The 13775-nt window shown below is 44.4% G+C and overlaps 1 protein-coding gene across 2 annotated transcripts in view; it reads right to left on the reverse strand.

Annotated features, from left to right (window-relative positions):
- The window catches only part of Ttc12 (tetratricopeptide repeat domain 12), a 54013-nt gene extending 43159 nt beyond the window's left edge, over window positions 1–10854 (reverse strand). For both annotated transcript variants that reach the window (XM_021172151.2, XM_029481153.1), the window contains exons 1-2: window positions 10824–10854; window positions 9365–9437 (exon numbers count right to left, since the gene is read on the reverse strand). In XM_021172151.2, coding sequence (XP_021027810.1) covers window positions 9365–9422 — 58 coding nt within the window. In that variant the 5' untranslated portion in view covers window positions 9423–9437; window positions 10824–10854. The remainder of the gene's footprint in view (window positions 1–9364; window positions 9438–10823) is intronic.
- Between the last annotated feature and the right edge of the window lie 2921 nt (window positions 10855–13775).

A 13775-nucleotide genomic window follows, 5' to 3' on the forward strand; every position in this document is an offset into this window, starting at 1 on the left:
GAAGGAAGGAAGGAAGGAAGGAAGGAAGGAAGGAAGAAAGAAAGAAAGAAAGAAAGAAAGAAAGAAAGAAAGAAAGAAAGAAAGAAAGAAAGAAAGAAGCTATACTCTTTCCCATTATTGCCACCATAATTGCTGATCATGAACAGTGCTGAATATCTTTTTAGTTTATGGGTCATTTGGTTTTTATTTTCTATGACATGCCTATTCTTATCCTTGGCCCAATTTCCTCTGGGTCATTTGTCCTCTTTGCATTGACTTAAAAGGCTTCTGGATAAATTCTGGACTGGACACATGGATTTTGAAAATCTCCTTGGCTACGTGTCATTTGTTTTCTGGAAGCATTGGTTGTTTGAGCATCCTCTTCCAGCCTGTTGGGCATATGTTTATGCACTCGCAGACACACAGACATACACAAAATCGATCTTCAGTTTTGTTTTCTCCTCAGTTCATTAGATCCTCATGTAATTTGAATTTTGTGCGGGATGGGAGCATGGCTTGCTGAGGACGAGAGACACTGCCTTACTCTGTGTTCATCTTCTCTGCTGCAGATGTGGAGTCCGTTCTACACCCTTCATCCCTCTCTAGTACGCAGCTTGTACTTTCCAGCACGCTCACATCCTTACACAGATTACTACAGGGTTGTTTGTTTAAAATCTCAAACAGTAGATGGTTCGCTCACCATCACTCCACCCCTGCCCCCTGTGAGGATTTGTTCTGGATATTATCAGCACTTTGCTCTTCTACATGAACCTTTGAGCCAATTTGTTGAATTTGAATACAAACCACTTTGAGGGTTTTGATTTAAACTAATTGTGCAAAGTAATTTGAGGAGAAATGGTGTCTTTGCCAATTGATACCTGGGAAAATACATGGCTTACTATATGTAGAGGTTCTCTTATGTCTTTTAATAAAATCTGTATTGATTGAGCCCCATACTTTCTTCTACAACAAATAGCTTCTCCTGGACATCCTCCCCAGTTCTGGATCTCTTCAAGGGCAGTGGGCTGCAGTGATTGTGTCTGCTAAGCTTTCTCAGGTGTACAGTGGTTTGTCAAGCCTTCCTTGTTTTTTGATACCTTTCACAGTTTTTATTTGTTGGCTTTAAAAATCTATTTAATGGCCATGTTGGCAGGGGTGGGGTGAGGTAGGTGTGTGTGAAGGTTCCAGAGAGGTCAAAAGACTGGGTTGGCAGGGGGTTGGCTGTCAGTACCATTTGGGTGCTGAGGCTAAAAATCGGGGGCTCAGACAGCCTTTCAGACTTGGCAGCAAGCACCTTTAATCAATGAGTCATCTCTTTGGCTCCACTATAAGAGTCTGCAAGGGTACTGGGCAGGTGTCTTGGAGGGTCATTCTATTTGGGTTTAGCTGGTGTGTTTCTCACCGATAGGCTATAGAACTGGGGAGGAAGACAGCAGTTCATAGTGCATGCTATCACTGTGATGGATCACGTTAACCTTGACCATTTGTGAAAGGCTGTGCTTGTCTGCTGTTATCCACTGTCCAATTACTTTCCATACCACATTCTTGGCAAGCAAGCCTTAACCCATCTCTCATTTAAGGGTGGAGAGGCACATTTCACCTCCCTAAAGGAAACGCAAGTTATTAAGCATTCACTTGCATAGGGCATTGGTTTTATTCATTTACCTACTTATACCTATCCAATCTCATTCATGTTACTATGGATTCCTGGATATTGTTTTTTTTCCTACTTTGAATTATATTATAAGGCTAGGTTGTTTATTTCGTTGTTCAGATTGACTTGTTTCTTTTCTACTGGGAGTTCTTTCAATTAAATTTTTATAATTTTCTCCAAAGATCTTAAATATATTCTGACAGATTTATTTCCAAATTTAAATGCAGTATTCCTGAGGCACAAATGCAGAAATCTCATTTCTAGGTATGAATACAAGGGAAATAAAACCAATCTATGCAGAGCTATCTGCACTTTCATATTTATTACGGTGTTATTCCCTATAGACATGTAGAGAATCACTCTAAGATGAGACAAAGAAAATGGTGCCCCTTCCAACCTCATAAAAGTGGGGTAGAATGGTGGTTACTGGAGGTTGTTTGGAGGCTGGAGAACCAAGAGGATAAGGCGGGTTGTAGCCAGACAAGAGGAATACATGCTACAGTTGTACAACACAGAATGGTAGTGAAAATCATGTCCTGTACACTTCATAAATGCTAGGAGGGCAGACCTTCTAAGTATTCACCAAGAAAAATGCTCTGAAAGGTTTATTTGAATGGCTTAGTTCATAATGTATACTAAGTCAAAATATAATATACATTATACACATGTATAATTTTGTTAAATAAAGCTTAATAAGGCCTTTGTTTTAAAGTCTATTTTGTCTGATATTTATGTTTGGCATCTATTTTATTTTGCATAGTACTTTCTTGGTAAATATTTTCACATTGTTAAGAATTTGATCTACCTCGGTCTTACTGATGTCTCTAGGCTCACACCTAAAGGCTACTGAACATGGAACATCTTTCTCCAGTTGTCTTAATCATCAAACTTGACAAGCCCATCTTTCTTCTGAGTCTGTTCTTCAAATGCCCCCATTTCAGTAAATCACCAGCTTCCTGCCTGTCACTCAATGCTCAGGACCTTTCCATGAGTTCTCTCTCTCTCTCTCTCTCTCTCTCTCTCTCTCTCTCTCTCTCTCTCTCTCTCTCTCTCTCTCTCTCTCTCTCTCTCTCTCTCTCTCTCTCTCTCTCTTTCTGAGCCCTCACAGGCAAGAACACTAAAGTTTGTCAAGAATAACTTCTAAGTGTGTTTGTCACTGTATCAATCAGTACACTAATTTGGGTATTGTCTCTGTTCCCACTGCCTCACCTCTGCATCCAACTGATGACTTCCACCCTCCGCCGTACTGGCAATAGCCTCTTGACAAGCCTCTCAGCACCTTCTTCTCTCCTCTAGTCCACATTACACACCCAGCACAGGACTTTCCTTAGACATCAGTGTGCCTGGTCTAAGGATTCCCCTCAAGGTGCCTCTGGAGCACTGCTCTGCACTCCTACAGACTTTCAGACCTTCCCAGTCCTTCTGTTTCTAGAAAAGCAGTGCACTCTCCCTTTCGCAAACTGATTTTCTATCTCCTCACTTCCCAACAGGAACATTCTTTCATGTCCATCACAATGGTTGACTCCTCCTACTGACTCTTAAGGTTTTACTTAAATGTCACTTCTTGAGAAAAAATGTTGACATCTGCCACAGTTTGGATTGTACACACTTCCTCAAAGCTAGGCTGAAACTCTATGCCTCAGTATGACAATATTTGGTGTTTCAAGAGGTAATTAAATAATATTAAAAGAGTTTGGTTATAGTTAAATAATATCAAGTGAGGCCCCAATTCACTATGACTAGTGTCTTTATAAGAACATACACAGAGTAAAGAAAGAGATGTCTATAAACATACAAGAAGTTTACAGAACACCAAACAGATTGGACCAGAAAAGAAATGGCCCCCTGACACATAATAATCAAAACACTAAATGTACAGAATAGAGAAAGAATATTAAGAGCCCCAAGGGAAAAGGACAAGTAAAATATAAAGGCAGACCTATAAGAATTACACTCAACTTCTCATCAGAGACTCTAAAAGCCAGAAGGGTCTGAACAAATGTCTTACAGACCCTAAAAGAGCACAGATGTCAGCCCAGACTACTATACCCAGCCAAATGTTCATTTACAATAGATGGAGAAAATAAGATATTCCATGATAAAACAAAAATTAACAATATTTACCCACAAATCCATCTCTACAGAAGATACTAGAAAGAAAACCCCCAATCCAAGGAGGTTAACTATACCCAGAAGAGAAAGGAAATAAATAATTCTACAGTAAAACCAAACGGGAGGCAAACACACACACACACACGACCACAACCAACATCAAAATAATAGGAATTACCTACCACTGGTCATTAATATCTCTAAATGTCAATGGATTCAATTCCCCAATAAAAAGACACAAGCTAACAGAATGTATGAGAAAACAGAATCCATCATTCTGCTGCACACAAGAAACACATTTCAACATCAATTATAGACATTACTTCAGAGTAAAGAGCTGGAAAAAGATTTTCCAAGAAAACAACACAAGAAACAAGCTGATATAGACACTATAATATCTAACAAAATAGAATTCCAACCAAACTTCATCAAAGAAGGACACTATACAGGGGAAGGACATTTCATATTCATCCAAGAATACAATCCACCAAGATGACATCTTAATTCTGAACATCTATGCCTTAAATGCAAGGGTACCCACATTTTAAAAGAAACATTACTGAACCTTAAATCTCAAACTGAAACTCACATATTAATAGTGGAAGATCTCAACTCCCCACTCTCACCAATGGATAGGACATCCAGACAGAAACTAAACAGAGAAATAATGGAGCTAACAGATGTTATGACTCAAATGGACCTAACGTACGTCTAGAGGACATTTCATCTAAACACAAAAAATATGCCTTCTTCTCAGAACCTCTTGGAACCTTCTCCAAAACTGACCATATACTTGGTCATAAAGAAAGTCTCAACAGATAGAAGAAAATTGAAATAACCCTCTTTACCTTATCAGACCACGTGGATTAATGCTGGACTTCAACAACATCAGAAACAATAGAAAGCCTACAAATTCATGGAAACTGAACAACTCTCTACTGAATGACCACTGGTCAAGGATGAAATAAAGAAATTAAAGACTTCCTAGAATTCAATGAAAAATTATGGAACACCATGAGAGCAGTGCTAAGAGAAAAGTTCATAGCACTAAGTATCTTCATAAAGAAATTAGTGAGATCTCATACTGGTGACTTAACAACATACTCGGAAACCCTGGAACAAAAAGAAGCAAACACATTCAAGATTAGTAGAAAGCACAAACAATCAAACTCAGGGCTGAAATCAATAGACTAGAAACAAAGAAAACAATGCAAAGGGTCAAAGAAATAAAGAGGTGGTTCTTTGAAAAAAAAATCAACAAAATAAGACAAACCCTTAACCAAAGTAACTAATAGGCAAAGAGGCAATAACCAAATTACTTAAATCAGAAATGAAAAAGGGGGACATAACAACAGAATAGAGGAAATCCAAAGAATCACTAGTTCTTACTTTAAAAACCTGTACTCCACAAAATTGGAAACTCTAAAAGAAATGGACAATTTTCTTGATAGATACCACTTACCAAAGTTAAAATGAGACCAGATAAACTATTTAAATAGACTTTTAACCATTAAGGAAATAGAAGTCATCATTAAAAGTCTCTCTACCACAAGAATCTCAGGGCCAGATGATTTTAGCACAGAATTCTACCTGACTTTCAAAGAAGAGCTGATAGCAATACTCTTCAAATTATTCCACAAAATAGAAACAGAAGGAACATTACCAAATTCATTTTATGAGGCCACACTCATTCTGACACCTAAACCACACAAAGACTCAACAAAGAAAATTTCAGACCAATTGCCCTTATGAACCTGATGCAAAAATACTCAATAAAGTACACCAACCTGAGTCCAAGAACACATCAAAAACATCATCCACCATAATCAAGTATGCTATTAAAAACAATGACACCATGAAATTGCCAGCAAAAGGGTGAAACTAGAAAAGATCATCCTGAGTGAGGTAATCCAGTCCCAGAAATACACACATGGTACTTCAAAGTAAAGGATAGCCATGCTACAATCTGCAGACCCAAAGTAAAGGATAACCATGCTACAATCTGCAGACCCAAAGAAGCTAAGTAACAAGGAGGGCTCAAGGGGGGATCGTGGATCTCACTGAGAAGGGGAAACAGAATAGACATCATGTGTGGATCAGGAGAGTAGACTGCACAGTAGTGGGAAGTGGAGATGGGAACAAGAGGGATCAGGTCTGACTCAGGACTGAGGGAGAGAGGACTGGGAGAGACAACTGGAATCAGGAGACATCTTGAACAAGCTAGAAACCTTGGGCAATGAAAACTCCCAGGAACCGATGATATTGACCCCTAGTTAAGACTCCTAGCAATGGGGGATATGGAGCCAGAACTGCCCACCTCCTGTAACCAGGCGAGGCTTCCAGTGGAGGGATCAGGACACCAACACAACCACAAATCCTTCAACCTACAATTTGTCCTGCCTACAAGACATGCTGGGATAATAGTGGAGCAGAAATTTGGGGAGTGGCCAAACAATGACTGGTCCATCTTGAGGCTTTTGCCATGAAAGGGAACCTGCCCCTGACACTGCCTAGAGGTTTCATAGCCAGATCTGTGATAGAACTAAACATGAATAGGAAAAAGTCAATGAAATGGGTCCTAGTAATATTCTGTTATACTAAGAGATTGGTATCTAGTTCAATTGTCATCAGAGAGGCTTCATCGAGCATTTGATGGAAACAGATGGAGAAACCCATAGCCAAACATTAGGCAGATCCCAGGGAATCCTGCAGAAGAGGGGGAGGAAGGATTGTAGGAGCCAGAGAGATTAAGGATACCACAAGAAAACCCACAGAATCAACTAACCTGGACCCATGGGGGCTCAAAGAGACTGAACCAACAGCCAGGGAGCCTGCGTGAACCTGACCTAGGCCCTCTGCACATATGTTACAGTTGTGTAGCTTGGTCTTCTTGTGGGACTCCTAACAGTGGGAGCAGGAGCTATCTCTAACTATGCTGCCTGCCTTTGGGACTCTTTCCCCCTACTGGGTTGCCTTGTCCAGACTTCATAGAAGAGGAGGTGCCTAGTCTTAGTGCAGCTTGATTTGCTGTGGCTGGTTGATAATCCTTTGAGGCCAGCCATTTTCTGAAGAGAAACAGAGGAGGAGTGGGTGGGGTGGTGGTGGAGAGGGGAGGTGGAGGGGAGGGACCAGAAGGAGAAGAGGTAGAGGAAACTGTGATCAGGATGTAAAATAAATACTGTGTGTGTGTGTGTGTGTGTGTGTGTGTGTGTGTGTGTGTGTGTGTGATACACAGAGTGGTCTTAATGAAGAGCCACACTGAGCCATAGTCTGCATCAGAGATAACTTTAGGAATCAGCACCATAGTCAAAGACCTCAAGAATATCATCATCAGCTGTGAAACTGCCCCCCTAGACAGCCATTTCCCTAACCAGGACCAGACTCAGAAACTGCCTGGACTTCCATGGCTGGGAGAAGGCTCTGACGGAGAAAAGGGTGATGCTGCAGTGTGAGTGGACCTGTGCATGTGCAGGTCCCACTGCTCCATTCCCTGGGTCTCAACCTGGGACAGTGACCGATCAGGAGAGGTACGTTTCCTCGTAAGCTCTGACTTGGGTCTGACCACCTCTCTGCTTTCCCTGAGTGGTAAAGGGAGATTTAGGTACATGAAGATCCCTACTCACTGGAAAAGAAAAAAATTCCCCAAAGAAAGGTATACAGAAGAAGCTGGGGAGAAAACTTTCATGGTAAAACGCTTGCCAGCACACAAATCTGAGCATCCGAGTTTGATCCGCAACACCCCTGTCAAAAGCTGCATGTGGTAGTACATCTGCAATCCTGGTGCAGAGAAAGCAGGCACAGGGGGATCCTTCTGGTATTTTGTGATAGTCTCATCAGACTAATACAACTACCTAAACTGGGTTAGGTTCTTCTGCACCTTTTCAACTCTCTCTTTCTTCCACATATCACCTTGAAATTAATTTTTTTAATATCTGTTTTCAACACTGAACTCAGCTTAGCCCAAGGAGTGACACTACTAGAGCTAGCCTTGTTGAAGTAGGTGTGTCCTTGTAGGAGTAGGTGTGTCACTGTAGGTGTGGGCTGTAAGACCCTCATCCTAGCTGCCAGTAAGCCAGGCTTTTCTTGCTTGCCTTCGGAACAAGATGTAGAACTCTCAGCTCCTCCTGCATCATGCCTGCCTGGGCTCTGCCACGCTCCCCACCTTCAAGATAATGGACAGAGCCTCTGAACCTGTAAGTTAACCTCAATTAAATGTTGTCCTTATAAGAGTTACCTTGGTCATGGTGTCGGTTCACTGTAGTAAAACCCTAACCAAGACAAAAGTAAACTGCAAGCAGCTTGTTGCTGCTCACGCATGAGATGTGGAGAGATGAGGGGGCTCGGGGAGAAAGTCACGTGAGGACTTAGTCCGATGAGAGCTCCTGAGTCATTGTGACTAAGAAGAACACAAGCAGAGAAGTGTCTGGCCAGATCTGCATTTTAGATACATTACTCTGTGGGGAGTGTGGGCCTGGCGGCAGAAACAACATTACAAGTTGTTAAAGAGTCTGCAGAGAGGAACCAGAACAGAGGGTGCCTCAGAGAAGCTTGACAGGGGGGTGGGGTGAGGGGAGCCAAAGCTGAAGGCTGATTGGACACAGATGGAAAGGTGGGAGGAGTCCCACTGACTTGGAGATTTGTGGGTGGCAGTGCCACCAGCTGAGACCAGGAGAAGCAGAGAGAGGAGTTTGATTTAGGAAGGGGAGAGGAGAGAAAGTGAGAGGGGATGACTCGATTCCGGACACATTAGGATGGAAGCACGGTGGTAGCCTTGGCAATTGACCATAGAGCCCTAGACTCTGAAAGAAAGGCAGGGAGGCAATATAGAGGCCAGCAGGCAGGTGGGTTCACATGAAGATAGCAGTGTACCAAGGCCACAAAAGCATTCAGGAAGGAGCTCAGGGAAGGCTGGTGCGGGCACAACTGGATAGCCAATTACTTATCCCCAGGAGGTTACCTTATGTCTAAAACTGTTTTGTTTCCCTTTCACCCATACAGCCTGCCAATTTAACATATTCCTACTTGCTAAATAAGGTGTGTGCGCACGTGTGCACATGCACTCTTTTTAGCTACAAACAAGCTCCCTAAAGCTGGGACAGGGATGGACTGGTTTGGAGTCTCTTCAATGTGCTGCGTGGTTCAGAGGACATTCTCTTAAGTTCTACCTCTTTGAACTCGGGAAGGGTGTTCTTGGGTCAGGGGGACTGGGAAAGAGGGTGAAACTCATAAGCCATTCACGTAACTGACACATCTGAAGGGAAAGCCACAGACTCATGTCCCCTGCCTACAAGAGGAACACAGATGACTAAGTAGGCTCTCAATAGATCTCAAAGGGAACAGATAGACTCACTGGCAACCAGGAAAGGTGCTTGGAGGAGAGCCGTCAGCCTGAACTTCAGCCAGAGCATAATAACTATCTATGATACCAATTAACAGCCAGAAAAAACTGCCCCAAGGCTGTAACTGAGATCTCAATAGCCTTTCTGCTTAATTTCAATTACATTTTTTTTTCCTTGAGAGTCATAAACCTGTCAAACAAGCCAGGGAGCTAACTTCATTTCTCTTCACCCACTTCACCGCTCCAAGGCAGAACTCAGCCTGTGACTTAATGCGACTTACTTATTTCATCCACATTTTCCAGAAATCTCTGCAAGTCTCTCTCTTGATCGTCAGCCATTGCAGACACAAATCTCTAAAGGGAGGCAGTATAAATTATGAAATTAATAATATAAAACACTAAACAGAACCATCGGGCTTATTATCTGTCTAAGACTAAGTGTTTGTAAATGTCGTGAATAACAGCAGGGTGAGCCATTTCCCTCTGACTGCTGTTTAAGGCCAAGGGACAGACATTATTTGTGGCCACACTTCCGGAGAGCTGCCAGCCCTGCCTCTGCTGGGGGGAAATGCTCTACCATAATTCCTCCAAAGCTAACATCAACCACTGTGATTTAGGGACCTGGTGGCAAAGGAAGCTGGGAGAGGAGCTGACTTACTGCCAGGGCTGGGGGACGAGTGTGGTCTCCCAACTTTGGCCATGACAGGTGTGCCTAGTCAGAAGCTTGGACCAGGCAAAGCACAGGATAAGTAGGGAGAAGACTACCATCACGTACATGTCCACACTCCATTAAAACCGTTGCCTCGGCCCTGTTTCTGAGGATGAAGAGGAAGTGTCACAGTATACCAGCGTCTGCTTTTCAGTACTCTACCAAGTACATTAGCTTTATTATACTTGATTTTGAATGTGAAGACTACATGATAACCTCGGTGGTACCCAAAGGCGTATCCACACAACCCAAAGATCACCAGAAGGATAAACTCCCCCAGCCTTGGCCCACAGCAAGCCTCAGCTCATGTGGGAACACCCTCTAGGTATGCATTTTTTAAATACACTATACTGTGGTTCCAGCTTGCAGACAGGCGGCTTGGTAGTGCAGTCAGACAACTGCGAACTAAAACTTTGACATGCACAATTAGCCCGTGAGTCCCAGTTTCTCCATCCATGTGATGGAAATCATAATGCGAACCCAGAGGACACCACGGGGCTGACTGTAGCACCCTTAACGTGGATGCGAGATTAGTCAGGCTTCTTTTATCTAGAAAACACCCTTGGCATATGGCTCAAACAGCTAACACTCCCTAGGAATGAGATTCACATCGGGGGTGGCTGGGGGGTGGAGGAGGGAATTAACTCGTGCAAAGCTACAAGGCTGGCGTGAACCGGGCGCTTCATGGACGGAGAAAGCCAGTCTTTCCGGAACAGTACACCCAAGCCAGAAGGGTCAGCAGGAACGCAGAGCCAAGGCTCCCTGGAAAGGAGCAGAGCGGCGGTGGGGTGGAGGACCCACACCGGAGCCCCACCCTTCGGTACTGCACAACTCCATGGAGGGCAGGGACAGCTGTACTGTTGCCAGGCAACCGCTCCCCAGCGTCCTGGCCCTGTGCTTCCAGGGTTGGTTTCAGCCTGCAGCTGGTACTCGATCATCCTCAGGGCCCGAGTCAGTGGCCTCTGTCAACTCTAAGCCCAGGCCAGGACCAGTTCCAAGATAGATCCCCGCGGCCCCTCGGCTAGACTGACCTTTAGTGCCCAGGATCGGACGGGAAGTGGAAGCTGAGCACAGGTTGTGACTGGCTTTCGCTGGGGAGAGGCGGGACCTTGGAGAGGGCGGGGCCTCTCGTGACCCAAAGAACGCGCTGCCCCGTTTGAAGCTGGATGTCCCACCCAGAGCCAGAAGCAAGTTAGTGCGGGCTGGTCGCTAAAGCAACGCCAGTAAAGCCCTTCCACTCTGGAGCCGCGAGGGTTCTCCCAATTGATTTCGTATCTTTAGTCCCATAATGTAAAGGCTCCATCCAGCGTACTTCGGTGTGAGTCCGGTTTTGTTTTTAATGACCAATGTATGGCCTCCAAGGCAGTACCGTCTCTTTGATTCTCAATTTTTCTCGTAAATGAAATGGAAAAACGACACTTTTCCGACAAAGCTATGTCTAAGGGGGCTGGATCCTAGCTAGCTACAGAAGTAAGTGATATAAACAACAGTAGGATTTAGGGTAGAGAGAGCACATCACAGGGAATGGAAGCGTGGTGAGTCCTGAGCTCTAAGATGTGGGTAATGTAGATCGGTCAAAACAAGAATCTACAAAAAAGTGCCTGAGGCTAGTCAGTGGCCAGGCAAGAACCCAGGTAAGAAGAGGTGATGGGAGTTCCAGAACTACTGGCCAAAGAAGGGGCAGACTCATTTGCACCCAGGACTGCCTTGAATAGTGATGCTCAGTAGCCACAGACTGGCTGGCTGGTGCGTCATCAGAAGCACTTTCTGTCTGATGGCTTCCATTCCTGTTGCTATGGAGTGCAGCTCTGCCCTCCCCAGTCACATAAGCCCATTTGTTATAGGACTAGTCCCCATTCCTTAGGACTAGAGGTTTGCCTTTGTTTTGTCTTTTTGTTTCTAGCACTTGGACTTAAATGAGCAAATGTGCCTACAGAAACTGTCAAGTATGCTATTCCGGATGGAGAAAGGATAAGAGAGTTGACAGTTTGCATCAGGTTTCCAAGGGCCATCTGTCCTGAAGAGTAAGATTACAGTGGTACAGCCACAAGACACTTTGGGGGGACAAATCCTGCACTTGATAGATTACTAGGGTTTTGTTTTGTTTCACTTTGCTTCTTTAGCTGGTCTGTGTGTTGTTTTTGAGGATGCTATCCCTTTCTGTGGCCCTGCATAGCCCAAAATTCACTCTGTGGCCCAGGGTGTCCTTGAGCTCAAGGTGATCCTATTGTCTCGGGTACTGGGATGGCAGGTGTGTGCCACCAAACTTACCTCGGATTGGTCAGAAGTCCTAAGTGACCCCAGAAAGTCAGTCACCTGGCAGCAAAGAGTCTCATGCTCTTTTGTCCAGGCCTATGTGGATTTTACTCCTTTGTGCCCTGGTAACTTGATATGGCCAGTGTGGTATACAGATAAGCAATGGCGAACAAGAACCTTCAATAACCCGAGTGTGACTCATTGACTATGCCCCCCCACCCCACCCAGCAGTTAGCCAATGGAGGCCTGTGTGAGCATTCACAGAACCCAGTCTACCTTTGATTCATAGAAGAGTAAGCAATAGACCCAGCTGATAAGGGATCAACATTTTGGGTGGTTTTGTTGCCCTGGCATAACATGCTCAGCCACTCTGACCACGTATTCTTCACTTGATGCCACGCCAAAAATCTAAGGGTGCTGTGGGTGAATCTATGCGGGTCAGGATGACTGTTGTTAGATTTTAAGGGTCAATGTCTGTGTGCCCTCCCGCCAGCATAGTGGTTTACATGTGCAGAGACTTTCGAAAGCATTAGTGAGCTGTATTTCAAGGATGAGTTTACTTTTATGGAGCCTAAATCCCTTGCGTGAGACTCCAGTTTTGTGGTTTATGTCTTCAATAAAAAGCGGGGGAACATTTGGTCATCTTCCACTGTATCGTAAATCTGAGACTCAGATTAATAGAAGCCATTGCTACTCCTTCCCTCAGCTCGCTCCCCACCGTGCAAACAATCCTAACTCCTTGCATTTTCCCATCAATTATATTATACAAGCTCAGAAGAGATTGGGAAAAACAATTCCCTGCCTCATGCAGAATGAAACAAGCTATCTTTGCCTGTGGAGACCAACTGGTGCAGACAAGTCCACCAGAATCCAGGAGCCAAACTACAGCCTGCCAGACAAGACCCTCAGCTGCAGGAGCCAGCTAGCCTGGCAACTTTGGTTTCAAGATTCCAAGAGAAGGGTTTGCCCAGGTCTCTTGCCTCCCCAAGAAGAATCACTAAATACTGCTTCATTTCTTTCTCCGAACCACATGTCCCTGCAGGGAAAGAAGCTGTTAAGCTAAAAATCCCTGCCCCTTGGATGCCCCTGTATCTTTTCTATTCTGACTCGCCACTGTAGAGGAAGGAGTATTTTCCAGGATTGGAGGCTCATGTGTCTGCAGGAGATATTTCTGTGCTGAAATGATGGGGTGGAAAATATTAGCAACAACCACAATAGCAGTCCCGTGTGCCAGGCATACGTATGACTTCATGTAAATGTTTGTTTATTCTCATTTCTTAAGTCAAGAACACACAGATAAAAGGGACCGAGACTTCTCAGGGGCCGAGCAAGACCTGAACCTTGGTCTGTGCCCTCAAAGCTCCCCCACTTGACTGCCCCGACTCCCATGTACACCCTTGTGGCAGACAATGCCGTCAGCAGTCCCCCTGGGAGTTTCCACCTAAGCTTATGGTTTCCTCCCTGGGCATGTCAAGCAGATTGCTCCATGCTTGTCAGAGTCTGGTCTATCTTCTCCTCTGCTGGGAAGTGTCTGTGACTCCATTAAGAAAGCAAGGTGAATCCACTAGTGTCTTTCTTTAGAGACTTTACTGTGGATCAAGAGACTTATAGTCTAGAAAAGGCCAGCAGGAGCTCCCATGCCAGATGGGAGTGGCGCCCTATCCTGCCTGCTGTGGGGTAGCACTGCCCTCTTGTGGGCGGAGTGGGTATGACTAGCCAGTGCAAGG

This window comes from Mus caroli, chromosome 9 (genome assembly GCF_900094665.2).
Source record: "Mus caroli chromosome 9, CAROLI_EIJ_v1.1, whole genome shotgun sequence".
Classification (NCBI taxonomy): domain Eukaryota; kingdom Metazoa; phylum Chordata; class Mammalia; order Rodentia; family Muridae; genus Mus; species Mus caroli.